This window comes from Sciurus carolinensis, chromosome 8, assembly GCF_902686445.1.
Source record: "Sciurus carolinensis chromosome 8, mSciCar1.2, whole genome shotgun sequence".
Classification (NCBI taxonomy): Eukaryota; Metazoa; Chordata; class Mammalia; order Rodentia; family Sciuridae; genus Sciurus; species Sciurus carolinensis.
Window position 1 is genome coordinate 146,196,558 of NC_062220.1, and position 21,583 is coordinate 146,218,140.

General features: G+C 36.2%; 1 protein-coding gene across 3 annotated transcripts in view; it reads right to left on the reverse strand.

Annotated features, from left to right (window-relative positions):
- The window catches only part of Ift81 (intraflagellar transport 81), a 62,901-nt gene that overhangs the window by 12,576 nt on the left and 28,742 nt on the right, over positions 1-21,583 (reverse strand). For all 3 annotated transcript variants that reach the window (XM_047562417.1, XM_047562418.1, XM_047562416.1), the window contains exons 12-15: positions 16,443-16,592; positions 9,287-9,415; positions 7,774-7,863; positions 41-127 (exon numbers count right to left, since the gene is read on the reverse strand). In XM_047562417.1, the coding sequence (XP_047418373.1) occupies positions 41-127; positions 7,774-7,863; positions 9,287-9,415; positions 16,443-16,592 (456 nt within the window). The remainder of the gene's footprint in view (positions 1-40; positions 128-7,773; positions 7,864-9,286; positions 9,416-16,442; positions 16,593-21,583) is intronic.

The window sequence follows — 21,583 nt, forward strand, 5'->3', positions numbered from 1 at the left end:
AGTTTTTGCTAAATTGTTATAATAAAAACTCTCTTCTTACCTGTTCTAATTTGGACCGATTGCTTTCCAGGCCTGCTGCACAGCTGTCATACTGGGATTTCTTTTCGTCACACTCCTGGGTTAGTTCCTAGTATGAAAAGGGCAAATGATTGAGTAAGTGAAAAACAAAGGCCTACAATGTGGCTCTGAAACAATGCGTGCCCTTGTCAGTCTTGTAACTTAACTCTAAGCTTCTTGGCACACTTAAGAGTTATTTATACAACACTTGGACATTTGAGAATTATGACAGATGGAAGTGCTGATAAGAATAATAGCTACCAGGTATTGAATTGTGTGCCAGGCTCTTTATTAGGAGTTGGGGATACATATGGTGAACAAAATAGTCCCGGATTCTTCCCATCAAGTAACAAACAAGTAAACAGGCAAATGCGAGGTGCACAGGAGCACACAGGACACACACACACCTTGCCCAGGCCTAGGGATCAGTGAATGTGACAAGTTCCTGGAGAAACTGAGCGTGAAGGATTAGTGAGATTACTCAGGGGAAAGGTGAACAAGGGGAAGAGGGTATTTTTAAAAAAGGAACACTATGTATAAAGGGTTGGAAGAAAGAACAAGAACAATTAAGGAATTTACAAACTGTTTATTAAGGTGGAATGGGTCTGGGAAGTGGGGAGAGGGGAGGATGCAGGCTTAGGCAAGGGCCTGATCAGAAGAATTTTGCTAGGGTGTTTGAACTAAATTCTTGACAATAACTGAATCTCCTAACAGTGCCTTGAAGGAGCTATTACTACCCCATACAATGACTGAAGAACATTCTGGGAGGCCTTATACCTTGCCAAAGATTGTACTGCTAAGAAAGGAGTGGAGTCAGAATTTGAGTTCAGGTTGTTTTTAATAATTTCAATGTTTATTCTAATGTAATATTTTGAAGGAGATGCTATGAAAATCTGCAGCAAATACCTAGAAATGATTAAAGTATCTAAAAAATACTTGGTTAGGTACATATTTTTTTAAATACAGAGCTGAACTGAATTCTCAAGGAAGTAAGAGGAATCACCCAGGTCATAAACAATGGATAACGCAGTGGCTACTCTTGGTGAAAGGTGTTGGAGGCAGTCAATCTTGGAGACGGAGTGATTTCTGATGTCCAGACAGGGCAAAAAACCTTAGGTCTGTGCAGAGGGAAGACAGAACTGAGGGTCCTATAATAAATCTAAGCTGCCTTCAACCTAGGACCTTGTGAGTAAAGGGTTAATACCAGTCTGAGAATGACCTTGGTTTCACATAGTACAGTTTCCTTGGAAACAGAAGCACTACCATAGATTAGTAATGGTGTGTGTGCTGCCTTTGTTGTATGGAACTGCATCCGACTTGGGGTGACTAGTACAGTATAAAAGATTGTGGGGGAAAAAGGGCAGTGACTTTGATTTATCAAAGTGACCTTTAGATAGCTATGACTCTCAAGGATGACAGGCATACACACCCTAAATGGGAGAAGGGGCAGCAGATCCTCTTTACTTAGGTAGCTGCTGGGCCTCTTATAGAGATGAAGAAGCTACAGCTGATGCAAGCCTTTCTTGGCTGGTCAGTCTTACCGTCAAGCTGATCACTATGCAGTTCTACTGTTGCAGAGGCAGACGAGAGGCGGCCTGAATTCAGGTAGGTTTAAAGTTAGTATTTACCCCACCCACTTGGTCCAGGAACTCCCAAGTTTAGACATTAGCTCAAAATTAGCTCCAAACTTGTTTTATTTCTAATGCCTGGCAGAACAACTGAAAATCCACTCTGGAGGGATACACATTCCACCTCAGCTTCCAGGATTCAAGAGACAAAATCATGTTAATGTCAGACTAACAGTCTCAAAGCAGAAAATGTAAGCAAACAATCAATACATTGGGAGTGAGAATCAGAAGACATAAACTACAGCAGGATTATACCTCAAGGACTTTGGATGCTAGAAATAAGCCCATTAAAAAAATATGTTTAAAATTTAAGACATGAGCTGGGTATAGTGGTGCATGCCTATAATTCCCAGTGGCTGGGGAGGCTGAGACGGGAGGATTGCAAGTTCAAAACCAACCTCAGCAATTGAGCAAGGCCCTAAGCAACTCAGTGAGAACCTGTCTCTAAATTAAATACAAAATAAATGTGGCTCAGTGGTTGAGTGCCCCTGAGTTCGATCCCCAGTAGAAAAAAAAAATTTAATTAATAGAAAACATTAGAAAAAAATCACACTGAAAAAAATCAAAATGAAAAAGACAGTCACAGAAATTAAAGTGAATAAAATAGACCTAAGATTAGATACTATTAAGGAGAAAATATAATGAACTAGAAGAGAACTGAAGAAATCACTCAACATTCAACATAGACAAAAAGATGAAAATCATGAATGTGAGGTTAAGCAATAAGGAACAGAATAAATATGTCTAACACATGTCTAATTGAAAAACAGACTAGAAAAAATGGAGAAGAGAATATCTGAATGTCTTATGTAGAATTTTTCCAGAATTAAAGACACAAAATAAATTCCAGATTTACATTTAGATTATGGTAGTGAAACTTAGACACCGGTAAAGAAAAAGATAGATATTAAAACCAATTATAGGAACAACATTGCCTAAAAGAAAAGATAAACTGACAGCAGATCCTTCAATGCAGTAAGAGGAAGCAGTGAAAAGATATTTTCTGACCAAGCCATTATTCACAACCCCTCCCCCCACAACAAAATCTTACGTTACTTATTGTAATGATTCTTTACTGAGAGAACTACTAAAAGAATACAAAACAAGGAAACAAATTCAGGAGACAGGATCCAAAAGGAAGGAGTAAATACAAGCAGCAATGGTGAGAACTGCTAACTATTTGGGTAAATCTAAATAGGAAATAATTATATAAAGTAGTAATTATAATAGCAATGACAACTACTTTTAGAGATATAGAAATAAGAAAGAAATAAAATGCCAGAGACTAACAACATACATGTAGGGTAGGAGAGGATGTTAAGTTATTCTGACATCCCTATAATGCTGGGGAGATGCTGATTAATTCTTGACTTTGTTAGGTCTGGAATAGATGTTAAAAACTTAAGAGTAAATCATATCAGAATCAAAGTAGAAGATAAAAAAGATGTAAAGGGGAAAACAATAATAAAAGAAAGGACTTGTACAATGAAGGGTAGAAAAAAAGAAATTAAGCTAAAACAGTAAATAGAATGAACAAAATTTTTAAAAATCCAACTTTATCAATAACCAGGAGTACAAATGGGAATAACTATCCAATGAAAAGATTCTCATTGGATGTAAGAAACCTCACTCACATAAAACCTAGCTATATGTTATTAATGAGGCACATACAGGACAAAAACAAGAATACAGAAATCTCAAAGTGAACACATAAAAAGATGTACCAAGCAATACTAATCGTAAGAAAGTTGGCATACTTGCTTTAATAAGTAGGAAAAAAAAAGATTCCAAGGCAAAAAGCATTACCAAGAACCACAAGGGTTAACAAATATAATAAAATATATAATTTACCAGAAAACTTTTTTTAAAAATAAGGTGTTTTTTTCTTTTTAGCGTGGCAAAATACACAGAAGAGTTACCATCTTCACTATGCTTAAGTACATAAATCAGTGGCATTAAGTTTATTTACAACGTTGGGCAACCATCACCACCATCAATCCTTAAAACCCTTTTCATCTGAAAAACTTTCACTGACATTTTTTGTCCATTAAATAACAACTCTTCATTCACCAGAAAGTTTTTGAATAACACATCTAAAAAGCCTGATCTGTTGAACGCACAGAAAACCCTACATTCAAAAAATGGAAGATACACATTCTTGGTAAGATCAAGTCACTAAAAAAATTAGGATGGAGGATGGAGTTGTGGCTCAGAGGTAGAGCACTCGCCCAGCACGTGTGAGGCACTGGGATCAATCCTCAGCACCACATATAAATAAATAAATAAAATAAAGATATTATGTCCAACTACAACTAAAAAAACATATTTAAAAAAAGTTAGGTGGGCCTCAGACCTCTTGACAGGCACATTTAACCTTCGCAGTCTATATCGCTATTCTCTAAAACTCTTCAAGGAAAGAAAGCATGATCTAGTAAGTTGCTATTGAAGTATGTAAGCTGCACCTAGGTGTCCATCAACAGAAGAATGGATAAAGAAAATGTAGTATATAAATGTAGTATGCACAGTGGAGTTTTATTTAGCCACAAAGAAAAATGAAGTTATGTCATTTGCAGGAAAATGGATGGAACTAGAGACCATCATCTTAAGTGAAATAATTCAAATCAGAGGGTTAAGGGTTGTATGTTTTCTCTCATATTTGGAAGCCAGAGAAGAAAGAGGAAAACAAAGGTGGGCATCAATCTCCTGAAGTCAAAGGGAGATCAGTAGAGAAAAAGGACTAAAGTTTAGGGGTGGGGAGGGACGGGCGAAGTGCTGGGGAGTGATATTGGTCAAATTATACTGTTAAATGGTATACATGTATGAATATGTAACCATAAATCCCATCAATATATACAACTATAATGGACCAATAAAAATGTGGGAAAAAAAAGAAATATGTAGGCTGCAAACTATGAAATATGCAAGAATTCATCAGGGAGCATTATTATTCTGGGCCTTTTTTGAGAACCTCTGGAGGACAAGTCACAATCAAAGAGAAGTCAGACAAAGGGCAGTGCAAGGACTGGTAAGGAGTTCTGGATCTAATAATTATAGGCCTAATGCTGAAAACAAAAGGGAAACTGGGGCAACAGAACAGAAAGTAAATGTTACATCCCTGGTAAGGTAGCAATGATCCAACGCAACTGCAGGGAGGAAAAAGGGAAAAGAAGGTGGAAGACAGAATAAGTAAGCTGGTTTTCTCATGTTTTTAATTGCTGGAAGTAGGTGGGGGCCTGTTAAATGACATCACTTACAGCTAACAAATCAAGTCATAGTATAAGTATATTCAAAGGATAAAGGCAAACACTAAGAAAGACGGCACAACTAAAATTAGGTGCTAGAGAAGCATGAGGGAGGAAGAATTAAGGGAAAAATATACTAATTTCATCACTTTTTACAGGGAGGATTAATAGATACTATCTAAAGGAATGGATGACCAATGGTAGTAAAACCACAAATCAGAAAACACATATACACAGGAAGTGGAGAGAATTTTTTTTACAGGCTTTAAAATCAAAAGCCAAACATAAAATGACAACACTAAGATCAAATACATCCACATATCAATAAATATAAATGGGTTAAACTTATTTTAAAAAACCTTTCAGATCTTTTCTCCTGCTTCTCTCTCTCTCCTACTCACTTTCTCTATCCTCCTCGCTTTTCCACTCTCTCTAGCACGTGCCCTTTCTCTTTCCCTTTCTTTTCCTCTCATTTTCTCTCTTACCCTGCAGGGAGACACTCTGTTTGCTTAATAAACTCCCTTATGTGAAAAAACAAAACAAAAAAAAACCTTTCAGATTGTATCATATAGCAAGATCTATTCAAGAGATGTACCTAAAAAAAATCATTTATAAAGTGTTAACTGAAAGTTGCACACCATGGTGTATATCCATAATTCCAGCTACTTGGAAGGCTGAGGTGGGAGGACCACAAGTTAGAGGCCAGTCAGGGCAATTTAGCAAGACATAACCTCAAAAAAAAAACAAAAAAAAAAAAAGTAGAAACTACAGACAGACAAAAATGTATAACAGTCCCCCCTCCAAAAAAATTACCCTCTAAAAAAATGCATTATAGGTATAGTGAGAACAAAGAACTTGCCTCTGCCATCTGCCAGCTATGTGACCTTGGGCACATCCCTAACCTCTCTGTGCCTTCATTTGTTCATTTGCATAAAGGGGAGTCCCTACCTTATTGAATTGTTGTGAGGCCTAAATGAGTAATGTCACAGTGTATGGCACATAGCTAGTGCTTAATAATTATGATTACTATCAATTTCATCATTATTTACAAGTTCCCACTGCTGAGTGAGGTTCCTGAAACTTCCCTGAACCAAAATGTTCTCTGGTTATAGTACCTTTCTACTTGTTTCAGCTATACTATGGTTCTGATTTTTGGATTTCCCCAACAGTCCACTTCCTTCATTGTCCTAAGTGACCTTTCAATAAACTCTTCATTTAAAATGTAACTGGATTTAATAAAAAAAATTTGCAAATAGATTTATTAGCTTACTAATAGGAAAACATTTTATCATAACTGGAAATACATACAACCAGTCCTTTTGTCTCTAAGTTGCTTACTCAGGGAAACCACTAAGAAAATCAATGAACTGGAATGCATTCATGAAAAAAACTACTGAAGTCATCAATGTGAAAGCTTGCTCAAAATTTTCTTTCTGGCCAGGTGTGGTTCACATGCTTGTAATCCCAGCAGCTTGGGAGGCTGAGGCAGGAATATCGCAAATTCATAATCAGCCTCAGCAACTTAACAAGGCCCTAAGCAAAAAAAGGCCCTGTCTCTTAAAAAATTTTTAAAAATTAAAAAAAGGGCTGGTGATGTGGCTCAGTGATTCAGTGCCCCTGGGTTCAATCCCTGGTACAAAAAAAAAAAAAAAAAAAAAAAAAATCATTTTCTTGAAACTTCTTCCTGACATCACTTCATCTGCTGCTTCTTTTCACATCAGTTAGGTATATAATTTTGATTATATGTATATTTTTTTCTATATTTGTTCTTAAGATGAGTTATCTTTTGTTTTCCTTGAATTTCTTTATATCTCATCTCTTAGTGTATGATGAACTCTAGGGAGCAGGGGCTTGTCTCTTCTATTTCCTTTGTGGATAGCAGTGGTATGTAATGGAATAAGCAGATTTGAAATAAAATGACACACATGCTGGAGTCAAGCCCCAACTCTCTCACTTACCACTCATCTACTTGGATAGGCCACTAAGCCTATCTCAGACTCTGTGGCATTTTCTATTAAAAGGAAATTACGTCTAAGTGATTTCAAAGTTGATGTGATTTCATTTTGCTTCTCCAACTCTGATGGATGGCATTTGTGGAGTTTTCTAGTACCACATCAGGCATGTACAGCACAGCTCACCTTCAAACTTAACAATACTACACGAGGAGTGACAAAGTAATTGCGATTGTCACATGGTGGAGGCCACCTGACCTAGATTTGTGGAAGGCATTTACTTCTTTTCTTCTCATGGTTCTGGGGAATGGGCCCAGAGCAGTCTACCACCAAGCTACATGGTTAGCTCTTTTTATTTTGAGACAGGGTTCTTGCTAAACTGTCCAGGCTGGCCTTGAACTTGTGAGCCTCTTGCCTCAGTCCCCTGAGTAGCTGGGATTATAGGTGTGCACCACTGCACCTGGCTAAGACTAACCCTCCTGTTTATCTTTAAAGCAGTGGTTAGAATAAGCTTCCAAGTAATGGTGTTTCATCACTTTTCATGCCTCCTAGCAAAGTAAGTTCCAAAGTTAATTTGTCACTACTTGTTGGCAGACTCTGGAGTTTTACTCGGCCACAGAGGAATGTGACTTAATATTTACAGATATGACATGCATATGATTTAAAGGAAAAAGTCACATGGGGTTGCATTTGTGGGTTTTAGTTTAAATTCCTGCTTCTCCTCTTCTACCAGCTTTATGACAAAATGAGTACCATAAATTAAACCAGAAACTTTGCAGATACCATCATTATTATTTGTTTTTTATAATTACACAAGTAAAATATTCAGTAGTCTATCTAGTACATCTGAACAAGACAGAACACTAAATATGTTACAAAATCATATTTCCTTACTTGACATTTCTGACGCAATAGTCGTAGTTCTTTTATAACTGGGGCTAACGCTGACTTCTTTTCAGATACCAGGGAATTCAGTTTTTTTACCTGTCATTTAAACAAAAAACATGACATTTAAAAAAATTTCAAAAGAAGAAAATATTGCTTGTATAAAAACATGTTGCAGTATTAAAGAGAGTAAAGATTATTTCAAGGCCAAACAATGGGGAAAGGATTTAGTAAATTTTGATTCCTCACCAAGATGGAATACTATTTAGTCATTCAAAATGTCAGTTATCAAGTCTGTAAACCATTATGAGAAAATATTTATAATCTAACAATGAATGAATAAAATACATTCCAAAGTTGCCTATACAAACTACAATCATGTTGTACTATTTAAATATATATGGTTATGTAAGTTATATAAAATATACATAAGAATGGAGTGATATTAAAAATAATAATCTGAATGGCACAACTAATGACCAATCAGAATAGATACCAGGCATAGGGACAGAGTCCTACAGGCTGCTTCTGTACTAAATGCTAGTTTTTTTAGGAGTTAGATTTTGGTAAAATCCAGAAGGTTCTTGGGGAATGTCCAATGTAGAAGAGAATATTCAGAGAGTTTGGGGCAGTGGCTATTTATCAATGAGGAAAAATTTCAATATTATGATGCCTGATAAAAACACGCCAGTGCATTCTGGCTGAATAGCAGCCCTGAATATGAAAAGATACTAAGGACATACATGGAAAGGAAATGATTTTATTAGGCAGGGTAATATGATTTGGGAAAACATTTTTTGGTAAACATTTCTTTAATGTTATATATATGGACCTTGAGAGCTTGTTTGGAGGTTCTAGCAGGGGAGCGCAGCTACTCGTATACCCTTGACCGAAGAACGGTCCTCCTCTATCGGGGAAGGTCGTCCTCTTCGACCGAGCGCGCAGCTTCGGGAGGGACGCACATGGAGCGGTGAGGGAGGAAGGGGACACCCGCCTAGCCAGCCAGATCAGCCGAATCAACCCTGGCGATCAATGGGGTGACAGATGTCGCAGCCAGATCGCCCTCACATCCAATGTTATATATATGAATCTAAAAAGTCACAATATACATAAACTACTAGAAGTTGAACATCCTTTATTAAAAGGGAAAAATTCAAAAGAGATTGACAAAAATAAAGCTGGGCACAGTGGCACATGCCTGTGATCCCAGAGACTCAGGAGGTGAGACAGAAGGCCAGCAAGTTCAACGCCAGTCTTAGCGAGACCCTGTCTCAAAAAAAATAAAATAAAATAAAGGTCTGGGGATGTGACTCAGTAGTAAAACACTCCTAGGTTCAACCTCCAGTACCAAAGCCCCCCAAAAAAGAGAGAAAGAGACTGATAAGAACAGATGAAAGAATATAAAACACACTTCAGAGAATAAAATTTGAATGTTTCACTGAAAATAAAAAAAACAAACACAAAAACATCTGTTTTCTGGCAATAGAAGATAATAAAACAAACTAAAAGTAAGTGTCCTCACCATTTCGGACATGTCATCCAAGGCTCGTCCTTTCATTTCATCAACTTCGCTCTTCAGTGCTGATACCCTTTCTAGCTCTTCTTGGGTGTAACTATATCCAGATATACCTTTTTTCTCCTCAATAGTTTGCTGTAAATAAGATATAAAAAGGCCACAAAATGGGTGTCAATATTTTGCTGGTTCCCATTAAGTATGTAGACTTCATACTTTTCAAAAAGTTATAATAAACTTGTTTAGAATTCTAAAGGACAATCTTTTTTTTTTAATTGTAAACAAATGGGATACATGTTGTTTCTCTGTTTGTACATAGAGTAAAGGCATACCATTTGTGTAATCATAAATTTACATAGGGTAATGTTGGTTGATTCATCTGTTATTTTTTCCCTTCCCCCCACCCCTCCCATCCCTCTTTTCCCTCTATACAGTCCTTCCTTCCCCCATTCTTGCCCCCCTCCCCAACCCTAACTCTAACACTAAAACTAATCCCTCCCACACCCCATTATGTATCATCATCCACTTATCAGCGAGATCATTCTTCCTTTGGTTTTTTGAGATTGGCTTATCTCACTTAGCATGATATTCTCCAATTTCATCCATTTGCCTGCAAATGCCATAATTTTATCATTCTTTATGGCTAAGTAATATTCCATTGTATATATATGCCACAGTTTCTTTATCCATTCATCAACTGAAGGGCATCTAGGTTGGTTCCACAATCTGGCTATGGTGAATTGAGCAGCAATGAACATTGATGTGGCTGTGTCTCTGTAGTATGCTGATTGTAAGTCCTTTGGGTATAGGCCAAGGAGTGGGATAGCTGGGTCAAATGGTAGTTCCATTTCAAGTTTTCTAAGGAATCTCCAAACTGCTTTCCAGAGTGGCTGCAGTAATTTGCAACCTCACCAGCAATGTATGAGTGTACCTTTTTCCCCACATCCTCGCCAACACCTGTTGTTGCTTGTATTCTTGATAATCGCCATTCTAATTGGGGTGAGATGGAATCTTAGGGTGGTTTTGATTTGCATTTCTCTTATTACTAGAGATGTTGAACATTTTTCCATATGTTTGTTGATTGCTTGTAGGTCTTCTTCTGTGAAGTGTCTGTTCATTTCCTTAGATCATTTGTCAACTGGGTTATTTGTAGTCTTGGTGTTGAGTTTTTTGAGTTCTTTATAAATTCTGGAGTTTAGTGCTCTATCTGAAGTATGATTGGCAAAGATTTTCTCCCACTCTGTAGGCTCTTTCTTCGCATTGCTGATAGTTTCCTTTGCTGAGAGAAAGCTTTTTAGTTTGAATCTATCCCAGTTGTTGATTCTTGATTTTATTTCTTGTGCTATGGGAGTCCTGTTGAGGAAGTCTGGTCCTAAGCTGACATGTTGAAGATCTGGACCTACTTTTTCTTCTATAAGATGCAGGGTCTCTAGTCTGATTCCGAGGTCCTTAATCCATTTTGAATTTAGTTTCGTGCACGGTGAGAGATATGGGTTTAGATTCATTCTGTTGCATATGGATTTCCAATTTTCCCAGCACCATTTGTTGAAGAGGCTATCTTTTCTCCATTGCATATTTTTGGCACCTTTGTCTAGTATGAGAAAATTGTATTTATTTGGGTTTGTGTCCGTGTCCTCTATTCTGTACCATTGATCTACCTGTCTATTTTGGTACCAATACCATGCCGTTTTTGTTACTATTGCTTTGTAGTATAGTTGAAGTTCTGGTATTGCAATACCCCCTGCTTCATTTTTCCTGCGAAGGATTGCTTTAGCTATTCTGGGTTTCTTATTCTTCCAGATGAATTTCATGATTGCTTGTTCTATTTCTGTAAGGTACGTCGTTGGGATTTTAATTGGAATTGCATTGAATCTGTATAGCACTTTTGGTAGTATGGCCATTTTGACAATATTAATTCTGCCTATCCAGGAACATGGGAGATCTAAAGGACAATCTTAAATGACTTTGAATATTAATTCATTCAATTACATGCCTTTCCATGTGACCAACCTATACTAGATTTCACTACAGTATCTTCAGGCGCATAGGAAGTATTTCTAATTTTAGGCTTTACAATAATGTTACGTACTTAGCACAGAACCTGAAACAGATCATTCATACTCAATAAATATTTGATGAATGAATGAATTCTCAGGTGATAAGTTGTTCTTGCATTTGTTCACTCTTCAATATTTATTGTATGTCTAACTGTGCCAAGCTCAGTTCTAGGCACCAGAATATAGCATTGCACAAAAATGTGGAGGGTGGGAATCCCTTCCCTCACAGAGTCCACTACTTCTAGTGGGAAAAATAAGCAATATATAAATAAATAAATAAATAAATAAATAAATAAATAAATAAAATACATATGGTGTGAGGTAAGAATGGGTTGAGGGTTGGAATCTTAAATCACAAGGTGATTAGATAACACTTTCCTGAAGTGACATCTGAGCAAAGTCCTGAAGGAAATGAGGGAGTGAGCCTCTAGTAAAGGAACAGAAACAGGAGTATTAGTTTAGGAGAAAAACCTGGAGAGTGCAGCACCCTAGAAGACAAGGGAAGAAAAATATTATAGGACGAAGTAGGGATCGACTATGTCAAATACTGCCAAAAGGTCAAGTAAAAAAAGGATAAAGAATTGATCATGGGAGTCAGTAATGGAAAGGTACTGGTGATCTGACAAGAAAATCTGCAATGGAATGATTAGTTTGGAAACCTTTCTGGAGAGGGTTCTAAGAGAATGGAAGAATCAGAAGATGAGACAGATATAGAGAAAGATAAAGGATGAAGAGTTGGGATTGTGGGCTGCCAACAGGACTGGGACTCAGAGGGATAGAGAGAAAAAATAAAAATAAAGGGATAAAGGGAATTGCAAAGAATTAGCCCAAAATTCTGGTGCAATTTCCCCTTTAGGCATTGCCAAAGTCCTAGGCTGTGCACAAGCAGAGTAAGACTCTCAGAAACCAAGTGGAAATAAAGTTTCACACTGCTAGGGAAATGGAGGTAGGAATTCAAGACTTGTCAAGATGTAGGGGCCTTGGTAAATGCCCTAGGCTATCAGCTGAAGCCTCAGAAGGGCTACTTCCTTCAAAGTATAGGTATCACCTAGGAGTAAGAGTCAGGCTCTACAAGTAAAAACCACTTTTTAGGAAAAAAGCTTCTGCCACAGGTTTGGGGACTTAGGAGTAAGTCTTAGGAGTAAGCGAAAACTAGAAAAAACACCCTCAAATGGATCAAGGTGATCTGCCAGAAAAAAAAAAAAATGAATTCTCTTTAAAGGAAAACAAAAAGCTGGGGAGTAGCTCAAGTGGTAGAGTACTTACTTAGTATTTTGCAAGGTCCTGGGCTCAATCACCAGCATAGGAAAGAAAAAAAAAAAAAAACCAAAAACACAAATATACAGTCAGGGACTTGAAATTTTAATTACATCTAATGCTTGAAATTCAACAAAAATTAGTAGTAAGCAAAGTAACTGAAAATCAAATGACTGAAAATCAAGAGGAAAAAATATAGACAATAGAAATAGATGAGATGCTCAAGTGAATTAATTTATCAAACAGGTACTTTAAAATAGGTGTGATTAATATATTCAAGAAAATAAAAGTTGGAGATTACAAACAACTGGAATCTATAAAATAGAACCAAATGGAGATTCTAGAACTAAGAAACATAACTGGCATTAAGAATTCAACAAATGGATCAAATAGCAGAAGAAGTCTTTCCTATCCAATTCTCCCTCCTCCTTCTCCCTGCACAGGTATCAAACGTGTATCACAATCTGAAGGCTCTCCTGGTCTCTTTCTGCTCCTTTCCCTATATTCTTCACAAGTGTTTCCTTTAATAAACATCTAATCCCATTTTGGTGTCTGCTTCCTCGAGGACTTGAACAAGGATGCATGAACTGGCCTTCGAGGCAGAAAAGTAACACTAAGGACAATGGAATTGACGTTGCTAAGCTCCACTGATGGCTGGAGAAATAAAATGACAGGCTCAGATCCACTAATTAGTAACTTAAAGCAAAGTAATAATGTCAGAGAACTTTCTTAGGAGGTTTAAATTAGCCCTCATTTCCCACTGCTGAAGGGCAGATGGAACTGAAAACCAGGCACAGGACTTAACTGTAGATAGGCAAAATTTCAGAAAAGGCCGAATTATACAAGCCTAAGGAAATATTCTATGTCAAAATCAGGGCCTCGATGGAAAAGAGAACAGGTGCTCAGTCTGGGATGGGGTTATCTGGATAGACTCACTTGAGATGCTTCAACTCCCAATTTAACCTGTACCCTCTGGCCAATGACAAACAGCTAGATTGTTGGTCAGGGGTTTAGAAGAAGCAAGACAGCAATATTGAAAGTCTGAGGACAAGAAGGTCTAGAGAAAAGGCATGTGAATGGATGGACTTGTAGGAGTAGGCACGAAGTATGATCACCTTTTCATCACATGTCCACCAGGGAATGTCCACTGCAGAAAAGACAATGAACAACCAAAATGAAAGGATGATTTGGCCAGTGATGTCAACCAGCTTCTGTCATTGCCCACTCAAATCTTGAACAATGGGTTCATGAACAGAACAGCTATGTTGGTAGATAGAAGCTATGTATGGGCCAAACAGTGCTTGGGCTCTCTTTTCTCATCAATACTCATCTAGCTACTGTGATGGCAGTAGAAAATGGATTAAGGCACTTGTCCTAGACTTCCCTTACCTTCGGCTAGAACCTCCTTTGATCAAGATGACTACAGGTGGGATGATTCAGTCCTTCATCCTTGGGAAGCGTGAGGCTCTAGAAACTGGGCCCTTATCAGGTTATGGTTGCTATACTCGTCCACTTACAGTTAAAAATGTGCAAGGCAGTAACAAGACGTGTCTTAATAAATCACCTAAGTGCCAGATGATTTATTTCTTTTCCATTATATAGCAGTGTCTGTATCACCTTATAATGTCCTGCCAATATAACTCTTTTCTTTACCTGCTGGCCTATTGGCATGTAGAGCCCAAGTAATCAGATGGTAGTCAGAGCATTAAGTTCTGAGAGCCTTCTAATGGAAGCATACCTATTCTGGAAACCAGAACATCTATGCCCACAGAGCTTAAAGTTGTCTGGAAGGGAAGCATAATTCCCTAAGTGAACCAGTAATAACATCATTAATCCAGTCATGAAAGCAGAGTCCTCATGCATGACCTAATCACCTCGTAAAGGTTCTGCTTCTCAACACTGTTGCAATGGCAATTAAATTTCAATGCAAGTTTTGGAGGGGACATTCAGCCATAGAATAGAGAAAGGAGATGCTGACTGTTATATCCTTGGGAACATTTGTAACAATGAAAGTTTCAATTTGTCCACTAATCTTCCTACTAGAAATTTTGACTAATCAGAATCTTGTAGAAGTTATACTTGTGTGGAGTGAATTTAAAGTGAGCAAATTTCAGTAGTGGAAGGGGTGGACTGTAGTGGATATTGTTCTCCACTCATATCTCATCTGCAAACTGTTACAAGTGCTGACTGATAATGGTTCACAGCTGCACCCTTTTCCAGAGCCAAATGGGAATTTCCTTACTTGAGGTTACACCCTACCAAAGCCAATGACTGACTAACTGACATGGGGCTTTGAAAGGCCAGCCTCCTTGCCTCAAGGTACAATCAACTTCTGTGATGCAATCAGCTTGATTTCTTCCCGGGATCAGAATGACTGACTCCAACTGAGACCGGGTCCTTGCTCAGTATTCTGTGCTGATCTATTCCCTTTCTTCTGGAGGTACTCCTTCAAGAAATCACTTGTACAAGGAATTCCCTTCTCTGGCTCTACTTCTAGGGAACCCAACTTAAGAAAAAAATATAAACAAAGATTGAGAGACCTTAAAGTAGAAATAGATAAGCAATAATTATAGTTAAAGATTTTAACAAATTTCTCTTAATACTGATGGAAGAAGCAGAGAAAAAAATCAAAAAGGGTATGGAAGATTTGAATATCATGGTTAACGCACTTGTTTGAATTTACATATACAGAACATGATTCCCCAAAACTGTAAAGCACTCTTTTCAACAGCACATAGAATAGTTACCAATGCAGACACGTACTGGGACATAATGCAAGACTAAGCAAATTTCCCAGGACTTAAATCATAAAGTATGTCCTCTGGTTATAGTAGAAATGAGTTAGAGATCCATAACAGAAAGGTAACTTGAAAAATCTTCAAATGTTTGATTTTAAGCAATAATTATGAGGTAAAAAAACAACAACAAAAAAACCAGGGTAGAAATAAGAAAATAGTTTGAAGTGATAATGCAGTTGCTACTATCAATTTTATTTATTTATTTTTTTGTGGTGCTGGGCTTTGAACCCAGGGCCTTATGCTTGTGAGGCAAGCACTCTACCAACTGAGCTACATCCTCAGCCCACAATTTTAAAGTTAGTGATGCTAGCTAGAATCTACATTTGATTAACAGTAAATTTTCACTTTTAAATTTTCTAGAAGGAAACAATTATTAATCAGCATTAAACAGAAAAGTTCAAAGTGTCAGCTAAAAGGAAGGACAACTGGCTGAAATTTCATTTACCTCTACCAGCTACTGCTAGCTGATCTGCAGCATCCTGATGAAATTGATTCCCCATGAGTGAAAGAAAAAAAGTCAAACCAAGAAAACTCAGAGGCACTGGCATCCACAAATAGAATAGCCTTGCTGATTTACTGCTCTGGGTTTAACTTTTTTTCTGATAAATACAGCATACACACATAAGGAATTAGCCTGCAGGCAAACTTCCACAGAGCACCCTTTCTGAATGTTTCTTTCCAATGCTCCTTGGAAATGCATGCTTAGAAATTTCTACCCAGGAGGCCATGATAAATAAATATTTTCCAGTCATTCTCTTGTATGATAATTTTATTCCTATTAGCTAGCTAACCAAAAGAGAAATCTATTTGGACTTCAATTCCCATTAATAACCCTAAAGTGAGTACACACATTTTAATGTAGCAGTGTTGTGCTTGCTGCTACATTAAAAATAAATGAATCAGCTTATGTGACATTTCTGTAGTTCATCAGAGAAAATGAGTGTGTTTTTAATGTGTTTTTTCCCAGTAAAAACAATGACCTCAACCTAAAGTTGTAACCCATAAACCACCTGGCATTTGTATTTACAGCAGCCCAAGATAATACCATATTACCAACTGATGTTGAATATTTTCATGACGTTGCTTAAGAAGTTCTTCTGTCCGCTGCAAGAGGCCAAATTCAGCTTTAAATTCAGCTATTATTTGATGCTTCTTTTTGAAAACTGTACTCTTGCTTCGAAGTTTACTGACATATCGTTTGAACTACAAAAAACATAATATGTAATTCAATGAGCACACTAGTAGTTAAGTATCATACATAACCTTGATGTATTAGAAAACTGTTCTTCTCTACTCAGCAATACATGCATCACAAACATATAATAATAACTTAGTTTTATTAGAAAACTTGGAATGATTAACTGCTGTATTAAAACACTATAGAAAGAACCTGGCCTACCATATTTAAATGACTTTGAAACCACAGCAAGCTACTATATTACCTTACATGGGATAATTCTTTGGGAATCTTTTATTTTTTTAAACATTTTGTTTTAGTTGTAGGTGGACACAATAGCTTTATTTCATTTTTATGTGGTACTGATGATCAAACCCAGGTCCTCAACCATGCTAGGCAAGTGCTCTACCACTGAGCCACAACCACAGCCCTTTGGGAATCTTACACTTTTTAATGCTCCATGCTTCCTAAAGCTACTTGGTTGTTGATAGGGGGGTTTAATAAATAGTATTATAAATAATGAAGTGATGAACATATTATTGAAATTTGAGGGAAAAAAGGAAAAAAATCACTCAAAGCTGAATGTAAGCTCTGTTACCATGTTGGTTGGTATTTTTCCTTCCAATTTTTAAGGCTAATTATAAGATCTGTAATTCTAACTTATAAGGTAGTAAAACAGATTACAGCATTTCTAAAATTTATTTTTCTTAAAGACTAGAATGTTTCCTGAGTATACAAAGAAATGTCTTAAAAATAGTTAAGATTAAAAATTCTTCAAATAAAAATAATCCTCCAATTCCTAGTTTAAATTTTTTTTATATCTGACTTTAACTTTGGAAGAATTGGTGAACACAATGTGTTTTAGAGGAAGGAAGTTCAAAACATTTTTCTACCTGAGTAAGTTAGTTTTAATACTAAGGAATCCAGCCCACACACAGTAAATTTTCAATGGATGGATTATAAAATTTTAAGTCATACCCGTGTACCTAGAGTCTAATAACTTGCAAATTTTCCTTTTAAAGAATAAATGTGTAATCCTGATATAACCACAGCCTCAGAATCCCTAGAGTAACTATATGTTCTATTAAAAGTGTCCTGGGCAAAGTGCCCAAAATGAAATTAATCCTGTGCATCTGCTAGTCTCTGGAACATCTAGGCCAATCTCCCCTTCTCTGTCTTGCTGTGGTCCAAAACTATTTTTAAAAGCCAAAAGCTGGAAATGTTTTTGGTGAAAGAACAAATCCACAAATTACTCAATATGTTGTATCTGACTGGTTATTATTTGACGTTCCTTATACATACTACCTAAGGAAAGGGTAGTCACGTTCAGATTAATCAGTTCCACACAATTAAGCAATAGGTGGCCATCAAACACCTAAGGGCTCTACTGCCCCAGAACTAATTAGACGAAAGCAAACATATGAGCAGTGCTTTTCTTCCACTAGAAGTTTCTTCTAAGTAGCATTTGAATTTTAGGATATGTTTGAATTTTTAATATTATACAAAAACATGATAAATACACTGAATCTTCAGAAACATTCAATAATTTCTATAGAACAATTTCCAAGAAACATAAGCTTATGATTTACTGTGCCAAAATGCCTTTCAACCTATTGATAATACTTTTACAATCAATCTGATAAGTAAGCAAAATAGTATCTTGCTTTTTATTTACATTTCTTCATTGGGAAACTTTACTTTTTAGTTATGTTTACTATGTAAAAAAAAAGTGTCCTTTTCTCTTCAGAGTAGTTGTAAATATATTTCAAAATATAATGATTTTTAAAAGCCAGAGTACTGACCTAAGAAGCAAGTCTATGAACTCTACTATGAGGCAAGGAAGATATTAGTGGAAGTTGTATGATTTTTATATTTGTATGCTATCAAATATAAATAAAAACATCAATTACATAACTGCTGATGTTTAAACAGGAACTATTTATCTCCGTGGCCCTAAACAAAAAGTCTGAAATTTTAAGTTGATTATTTTATTGCAAATTAATCCATCCTAATTTTTTAAAAATTGGTTGAATATTCTTGTTGTTAAATAATATCTGAAAAATGAATACAAGGGGACTGGAGATATATAGATAGATAGATAGATAGATAGATAGATACAGAACTTGCTCAGCATCCATGAAATCCTGGGTTCAATTCCCAGTACTAAATAAATAAAAATTTAAAACACTGGGAAAAGGAACTAAAAGCTAGGGCCTGGTAGTAGCTCAGTGTTAGAACACTTGTGCAGTACATCCCTGGGTTGGATTCCTGGTTGGCTCCCTAGCACCAAGGGGGAGTGGGAAAACAAACTGAAGTTCTTTGCTTACTTATAAAAAATCTAAAAAATATTTTAAAAATATATTTAAAAATAATTTAAAAGAAATATTTAAAAATAATTTTAAAGAAATTTTAATGAACTTTAATTTTAAAGGAAAAGAATTTTTAAATAAATATTTACAGGAATAATTTTTAAAATAATTTTAAGGGAATTATTTAAGAGAAATAATTTTTAAAGGCACAGGAAATAAGCAATAAATTCTTGGAGGGGCTGGGGTTGTAGCTCAGTGGCAGAGCGCCTACCTAGCATGTGTGAGGCACTGGGTTCAACCCTCAGCACCACATAAAAATAAATAAATAAAATAAAGGTAAAAAAAATAAATCCTTGGAACACTAATACAAAAGTTTCCTACTGTCAATCAAACAAATTAGTCATTAAAGTGAACTACAAAGCTTGCCACTGGGCAGAAGAGCCCATTACAAAAGCTATTACTAATCATTTATACCAATATACATATGTAATCTAAATTTGTCATTTATGAAAGAGCAGTCAAGCTTGCAGATGCTTAGATCAATAAGATTAATGCTTTATGGTTTATGCCAGGAGGTACTGAGAGAGTACTCAACTGTGAAGCTCTAAACTTTATCTCTCTCTGTTTGGTTCTGGTAATAGATTAATGGGTTATAGCACTAGTTTCTGGTTTCAGGACCAATTTCACATACTCAGCTCCTTTGTGATCAAAATGGAATATGACAGATGTTCTTTCTCCTTTTATCCACTTAATGTGTTTCAGAACTTTTAACGGTAGTGATTAAAATCTGGGCTATCTTCTCAAATAGATGGGGCAGCTTACTTCCCTAATGGTTTTCAAGCTTACTGGGAACTCAAAGGAATTACTGACTGTTCTGGATATTTACGTGAAAACAAGAATCTCTGTTCCTGCTACAAAATTTCTGTTTCAATATCTCCTTGAAAATTATATTCAAAGTAATTAGCTGGGGGGATTTTACAAGACAACTATATAAGTATAATTTATATTGCTCAAGAGCAAATATATATATATGTATATATGTATATATATGTATGTGTATATATATGTTATATATATATAATAGATATGTGTATATAGAGATAGATAGATCTATGCATATATAAATATATATAGTTGGTTCAGGGAACTGAACCCCAGGTATGTTTTACCATTGAGCTACATCCCCAAACCTTTTTGAGCCAGGTTCTCACTAAATGGCCTAGGGCTTTGCTAAATTGCTGAGGCTGGCCTTGAACTTCCTTGCTGGGATTAGAGACATGCACCACTATACCTGGAATGTGCCTGAGCACTGCCCCCATATATAAGCATTATGAAACCCAGAGAGAAATCCTTAATTTTATCAATGTTTCTGACTTTCTAGTTAGAACAATTGGACTAGAATGAGTACTTCTGTCCTCAAATCCTATTAGTCCAACATCTATGCTATTTTCTATTTTTGATGAAGTCACACTTTGTCAGTTATTTTATCAAATGATTTATAAGTATAGATAATTAAGGAATAGGCTTGAGGGAGTTAAGAGAGTTACAGATATCACCAATTATCTAAGAGAAGCACGAATATGACCCAAGGCCATACTTTTTTGCCCACTTATCATGTCTTTCTTATATTCTGAATTCACACTTGCAGAACCTGAAAAGGCTATATTTTCATGTCATGCTCCAAAAAAATCATTAGGATTGCTATCTGTTTCAAGGCAAGAGAAAATGTTTCAAAGCAACTTTGTTTTTTTTTAAAGTGAATCTTTTCAAAACACCCATCATAACTAGTGCTATGTAACACATACAAATACTATTCCACCCTTTTCCAACCTGTTAGTATTATGTTTTTAACTTTAAATTAGAAAGTCTCAGCAAGCCAAGCATGAACAATGCAATTACCTACATATGGGAGGCTAGTTAATTGCTTCTTCTTTTGAGAGAGTCTATAATAAGCAATATGATATATGCTGGTAGAAATCTGTCTTAAATGAAACTGGTGGCCCAGGAATATCCATCTGTGAAACACAATCACACATTCAAGGTTTCTATACTTCTATTATAAATCAAATCACCACCACACAGCTGTTACTATCACTAATGGGTGTCTCAACTGCTGCCCAAGCAGCACTCCAGAAAAACAACAACAACAACAACAACAAAACCCAAAAACAATGAAGAGTTTTAAAATATTGGGTTAAAATCATGACATTACTTAAATTGCATGCATAATATACTCCTCTTATTACAGCAAATTGAGTCAAATTTATTTGATTTTGTTTTGTTCCACCTCTTGAGAAATATTAGGGGCTTCGGGTCCTGCTATGAACTCTGAAAGAGTACAATGTGATTTGAAAGGTTCTAAAAATATCATAGGCTTGCCTGGGCTCACTTAGAAGGGTGGATGATTCAATTACAAGTGTCAAAATTTGATTCCTAATTTTTCGGGACATGACAGCTGCAGCAAATCTTGCCAGGATTCCCTTATCTTCATTGTGTTTCTCTTTGAAGTATTTAAAGAAGATTTCATAATCTTTCCAATTTAGCTCTAGGATTTCTGTTGGGAGTTATAGAATGAATTGGTTGGTCCTTTCTGAAACTTAACAAATATTAATTGATCAAGCACATTTTTCAAGTAGCTATGACTGCAAAACAGCTGAGCTTCTTGTAAAAGTTAGGAGGGAAAACACAGGGGACTATATAGCCATACT